Source organism: Pinus tabuliformis, chromosome J, assembly GCF_031772625.1.
Source record: "Pinus tabuliformis cultivar Carrire ecotype Pingquan chromosome J, CPIR1, whole genome shotgun sequence".
Lineage (NCBI taxonomy): Eukaryota > Viridiplantae > Streptophyta > Pinopsida > Pinales > Pinaceae > Pinus > Pinus tabuliformis.
The window spans coordinates 40,775,715-40,782,015 of record NC_142295.1 but is presented as its reverse complement, the minus strand read 5'-3'; the positions used below and the strand labels follow the sequence as shown (position 1 = coordinate 40,782,015).

Here is a 6,301-nt window from a genome sequence, read left to right as displayed (position 1 = left end):
AAGATTTAGCGTAACATCATTTTAAATTAATAAAGATTTAAAAACCATGAGTCGTCTTAAAAGCCTATGGAAAGCAGCGAAGATTGCGGAGTTCGCCAAGAGGACAAAGCCGTTGCCATGACCACTTCTGCCTAAATTCTATCCTATTTGTTAGAGTTCAACATGGATACTTCGCGACACCTCAGCACTCGTGTAACGTAAACAAGCGTGTACCAATTATTCAACAAATTATAGATCTCATCTGCTTTTCTAGAAGTTCAAACAAATGGGGCTTCCTCAAATTTCAATTCTCGGGTGTTTGGAATTCTGGGTATATGTGGATAAAGATCAATCCACGTTCATCAGAACCATGTGATTGTACTGCAAACTTTGAAAAAACGGTAACCTCATTGATTTTAATACAAAGAAACTTCTTTGGGTTTGACGTGCTCTCCGTCCGCACCTCTAGGTCTAGCCGCCCCGTGGTCTTCCCTGCTGGCTTTATTAGACCCGCTAAAGTCTCTAGTCAGGCCAGGAAGAAGAATCTTGCATTAATGCTTGAATTTGCGTAGCCTCTTGCGAATATAAATAGATCGCAGTCCAAACTCCGCAGAGACCATATATTTTCTCATATACTGAGCGTTAATTTTATTTTTTTTCAGAAGAACATATTATATCCATGGCTTCCAAAGTTGCAGGATGGATCAGCGTTTTAGCACTATGCAGTCTGCTTGTTGCTGTATTTCAGGTGGCTGGCGTTTCAGCACAAACGCAGAGCAACACGTATACGACGTACAATGACTACAACCCGTCCGCCAATAATTACGCCCTGGACGGCCTTTACTGCGCAACATATGACTCTGATCAGTCCCTGCAGTGGCGCAGCCAGTACAAATGGACTGCCTTCTGTGCCCAAGCTGGCGGTCCCATGGGGCCTTCCTTGTGCGGGAAGTGCTTAAGTGTAAGTGACAGAGTTAATTACTATATTTGAGATTTGTTATAATGTGTTGAAGAATTGATGTTTAAATATGGAAATGTTGATATCAGGTGACGAATCCTTCAACACAACAAAGCGTGACGGTGCGTATTTTGGACCAGTGCTCAAACGGAGGGTTGGATCTTGAAACCGCGGCTTTTAATGCAATTGACAGTAACGGGGCAGGATATAATGCTGGGCATCTGTATACTACATACACCTTTGTCGATTGTTAAGGAATTCTCCTACTGATCATCAGCCTTATATGCACTACATATTGTCTAGAATAAAAGGCAAGGTCGCTTATGTGCCTCGGCGTGTAAACTTCCATGCTCAGATGGGTAACGGAATAAATGTTGGTTTGTTGTATTAAGTTCAAATAAAATGAGCTATTTAAACAATTGATCCATTACGTGGTTTGAAATGGATGTACACTTAAGGGAAATGATTTGGGGAATCTATTTATAGTTACCCTATAACTAGGGCAATTATCCGAATTAAATGATTCGTAAATAGAGGTCCATTCATAAGTAAGTATCATAACTGTTTATTTTATTTTAAGTTATTAAAATTATAAATATTAACAAAATTAGTGTTATTATTATTTAATAAAAAAGTTAAAAATATATATATTTAAAAATTAAAAAAAACATGTAATAAGATTTTTTATTATAAAGATTTATTTCACATTTTCAAGTAGATTTTTAGTTAGTAAATCAGTTTTGTTAAAAAAAATAAAAAAATTTAGGCCAAGGACCATGTTAATATTCTCTGTATTGTTCCAATTTTATCATATTTTTTCAAAAAGACAAAAATAGGTAGGGAGAACAGTTATACAATAAGGAATCCTTCCACATCAGGGATATTAACCACGAGGCACCCTACTATGGCTACTAATATAGGGGTTGAAGGAGTTTGGAAGAAAATAAACATTAGCTAGGTCCAATTGACTCAATTGATTCCTCAACTAATTCAACCAACTATTGCTGTTCAATCTCAAAATGAAAAGTCCAAAGGTCTTGTCCAAGGAAAGCACCAATAATACCCCCACCTGTTTTGATGATGTAAACACATGTACCTTTTATATTGAGCCGAAATACTTTATGGACCTGCGTGCCCATGTAGTTGCAAAGATACTGATATGTTATTTTTTCACTAAGTGGATAGAGGAGCCACCATGTGAATATTATAAATATTATAAATGTATATATCCTTAAATATTAATAAAATAAAGCTAGCTACGAAGCCCACTCAACGAAAAGAGTATGGGGGGTGCAACTCGAGATGAAAATGCAACAGTTGTGTTCTTTTGGTGAAAAGTGCATCTTGGGGCCCATGCAGCGCTAGTGAGTGCCACTTGGCTAGTTAGGGCCATGTGATTATAAAAGGTTATGTTTTCCTGCAAATTCATTCATTTGGCCAAGGATGGATGGAGGGGGGAATTAGTCAGTGAGTCCCGAAGTAGACTCTAAAATTGACTAATGGCCAGTGAGTTTTGGGCTTGGACCCTAGACTAGTCGAGGCATGGTTATTAAGCTAACCGTGCCATATCAATGCATCATGTTGATGATGTGAGCCTAAATGTTGGCTCTTGGAGCTTAGTGCTTTGAGAGTTTATGGACCTTGTTTATGGCTTGACGACCATGGAGTTTTGGTGGGAACTCGATGTCAAGTTTGTGGCTTAGAGGTTTCCTGGAGCCTTGGACCAACACGGTTGTTGGGTTGACAGCTTGACAATTAGCCCAAAGGGTGTCTAGAGCCCTGGAGTATCGTGACTCTTGGGTTGGCACCTTGGTCATGGAGCTTTGGATATTGTTTAGGTTATCGTTTCCTTGGAGTTGTCGTCCCAGCTTGGGGGTGACCCAATGGTTGAGCTTATGAACCATCAGGTCTATGGTTGGGTGGAACGTGGAGGGCCCACAACTAGTCGATGTTAAAACCCTTGTTTTAGGGGTTCCAATTAATGGCTATTAATGTACATTTAATTCCCTTCTTTATTGTACTTCTGTGATTTATATGTGAAAAATATTGCATTATGGCATGTAGCGTTGCATTCACAGTAATCATACAAGCTCGATTCAGGTTAGAAATTATGCCCAAATCAAGTATGAGCACTTCTGCATTTTATTTAATTTTAATTATGCAACATTGGATACAGTGGTGTTTCCTGGTTGGGGGTTGAGGACACTACAGTTAGTATCAAAACCGATTACAACATTATTCTTGAATGGACCATAATTAAAAGAAATATAAGAAGCTACAGGTGTCTCACTAAATGTTTGAGGAAAGACATAGTGGCGATTGCTCACCAAATGTTTGGTGAAAGTCACACTAAGGGTACGTGATTAAAATATGTCAAGCAAAGAGTGTGGGTGCTCGAGAGGGATTTAGGAGATAAGTGCAGTTTGAGAGAAAATCTTGAAGAAGAACCACTAAATTTTTTTGCCTCTAAATGTCAAATGTTGTGTCAGAATGTAGCCCCTTGTATCAAGTTTTTTTATTTATTTAATAAATATATGTATGAATATATTAAATGAAAACGAATAACTCTTATTTATGAAAATGTTGAAGTGTGAAAATTACTACAAAGGGGTGTTACACATATGTGTATAAATAAATTTATAAATATTTGTATGTATAAATACAATGATATAAGATTATAATTTGTATGGAGGGCGTATTACGTTGGAATGAATTAATGCCCAAAGGGTCTGACGAGAGCTTGTCGTGAAGGCCATGGATTCGGTGTCGATATTTCGTCGTGTTGCAGTTGGGTGATTGGAAGGGATGACGTGGCTTGGAGGCTACATCCTGAAAGCTTGAAATTAGCGTCACATTAAAGGAGTGGTTTGGCTAGCTAGGCCTACAACATGGAGGTGGAGAGCGTTCTCATTGGGCAAAAGTGGAGCCCTCACGACAACTCATCCTGGGGTGAATGAGAAGCAGGTAAGGAGAATCGTTGTGATGATGGGATCAGGATGACATGTCCTGTAGGAGTAAGGAGGTATAATCTAGGAGAGTGTTGTGGTGGTGGGGCCGGGATGATGTGTCTCAGAGGTTCGCCCCCGAAGGTAGAAGGGGAGTAAGGGTGGAAGCGTTAGGAGGAAGCACAATAGGAGGATGTGGCAGGCTAACGCTAGGGAGGGAGGCTCGAGGAAGGGGCCCCAACTATCCTCATGCTCCCATCAACAGAACCCATAAGTGGTTTCAGGAAACTAAAATTGCATTCTCAGACACCCCTTGCAGTGGTTTTAAAAGAGGTGATGGAGGGTGTCAAGATAAATATGAGTCGTCGATCGAGTGATTGATGGGTTCATCTTTCCGCCCATTCTGAGGGGTCAACCCCTAATAAAACTTGTGCACTATACCCTTTCAGAGTCGCTTGTGATGACTACATTATTTTAGTGGACGAGGATCCACCAGGAAACTGCATGCATTTTATGCAATTGTGGTGACTGTGAGATTGCAGCAGCGCGACATGGTGAGTTTGTATAAGTCCCAGGGATTAATATGTGTATAGTAGCCCTCGAATTTGGGGTGCATGGCATATCTATATATATAAGAGTGGTTGAGCTATTTATAAATAAATAAAATGAAGCTATTGAATTCATACCATATAATATCGTGGTGTGGGGCCAATAGTTTAATCAATTTTATTTATAATTTACATGTTTGTAAAGGTGGTAAAGCTGTTAGGAATACAATTCAATTGTTTGTTGTTTTAAAATGTATTGTTTATATGGTTTTATTATATATATTTTTATTATATTGTGTTTTATTGTTAACTTTGTAATATATTGGTTTATAATTTTAATTATATTGTCATTTTATTTTTAATTAAATAATTATATTGAGTTCTAAATATTTAATTATATATTAACTTTGTATTAGATTTAATTACTAATATGGAAATAATAATAATAAAATTTTAAATTATATAAAGTTGTATATAGTTTTAAAATATTTAGTATATGAAAATGGACACTTGGGGTTGTTAGACAAAGAGGATAGCATGTGGGAGATGTGTAAAAATGAGCTAGAAAAGCCAGTTCGCTTCCAATGAGAAATTGGAGAAAGACTGAGGAGGGAAGTTAATAATAGAGAATCACAAGAAGCGGGAAAAATAGTTCGTATATTGCAAAGTACAGTTAGTTACCAAGTAGTACAGGCTTGTTGAGTGCAACCAAAATTTGAATTATCAAGCATGAAATAATTGAGAAAATTTAGTTAATCTTCCAAAGACCATAAATTATAGCTTGTAAATCATATTTGGGCATATGACCAGTGGTTGGAAAGATCATTATAGGTAGAAGATAATTGTGCCCCCTAAAATTTGTTTTGTGGCCAAAAATTCTGGAAAAATCTAAAGGAAAGCTATGGGAAATTTTCAAGGGACAAAACAATCAAACAGGATGCAAACTTTCTAAGGGTATAATTTTTAGCTCGGGTACCAGAATAGCACAATAGATAGTTAATAGAAATCTATTGATGAGGGAGACGACCCGGTAAACCTAGATTTTGAATTCAATAAGAATTTTGGGTGAAATTTGTAAGGAAAGATATTGGTGGAATTTCAAGAAAAAATGCCTAATTGTGGGTAAGAGCCTAGAAGATTCCTAAGGACCTTACAGTGATGAGGAAGCATTCGAGGCTACAAATATAAGCTTGAGTAATAATGAAACTAAATATAATGGTCATGGAATAAACCAACCAGAGGATGAAGGTTTGGAAGAAACCGTCAAAAGTATCAAACTAGAAGTCCTCAGCTACAAAGTTGACAATGAAAAGTTCATGAAAGAGCACCAACAGATTAATAACCAAATTCTGCAAACTCTAAAAAAAATTAAGAAATAATTGGGCCAACCTAGCGAGTCGAGGTTAGAAAATGTGCACAGTGGTCAAACTAGAGAAAGGAGCACGATGAGGTCGATACATTCCAAAATTGATGCCCATTAACACCACCACATAGTAGTGAGGACAAAAAAAAGGCCCTATTCCACATCAGATTTTAGGAGCAGCCCTAGTGTGTTGCCAGTAAGGAAGTCAAGTAGAAAACTAGATAGAGAAAATTTGCGAGGGGAGCTGAGGAAAATTAAGTCTCCTACTTTTAATGGGGAGAAAAAGAAAGGGGAAGAAGCATAAACTTGGTTGCTAGAAATGAGAAATTATCTTCAACTCTTCAATTATTTCTTGAATTTAGAGGCTAGAGTGGCCATATATCATCTGAAGGGTAACGATAACATCTGGTGGGAACAAATCAATTAAATCAAACACCTGGATGAAAGAAAGATCACGTGGAGAAAATTTAAGGAGTATTTTCAAAGGAAATGTTTATTAGAACGATAC

The 6,301-nt window shown here is 37.4% G+C and overlaps 1 protein-coding gene and 1 pseudogene across 1 annotated transcript; one reads left to right on the top strand and one right to left on the bottom strand.

Moving 5' to 3' along the window:
• Nucleotides 1-503: 503 nt before the first annotated feature.
• LOC149225371 (pathogenesis-related protein PR-4-like) lies at nt 504-1,356 on the top strand. Its single transcript, XM_089375078.1, has 2 exons — nt 504-940; nt 1,027-1,356. The coding sequence occupies exons 1-2, from the start codon at nt 659-661 to the stop codon at nt 1,189-1,191; spliced, it is 447 nt and encodes a 148-aa protein (XP_089231204.1). The 5' UTR covers nt 504-658; the 3' UTR covers nt 1,192-1,356.
• Nucleotides 1,357-1,705: 349 nt separating this feature from the next.
• Nucleotides 1,706-1,770, bottom strand: LOC149225370 (U6 spliceosomal RNA; annotated as a pseudogene).
• Between the last annotated feature and the right edge of the window lie 4,531 nt (nt 1,771-6,301).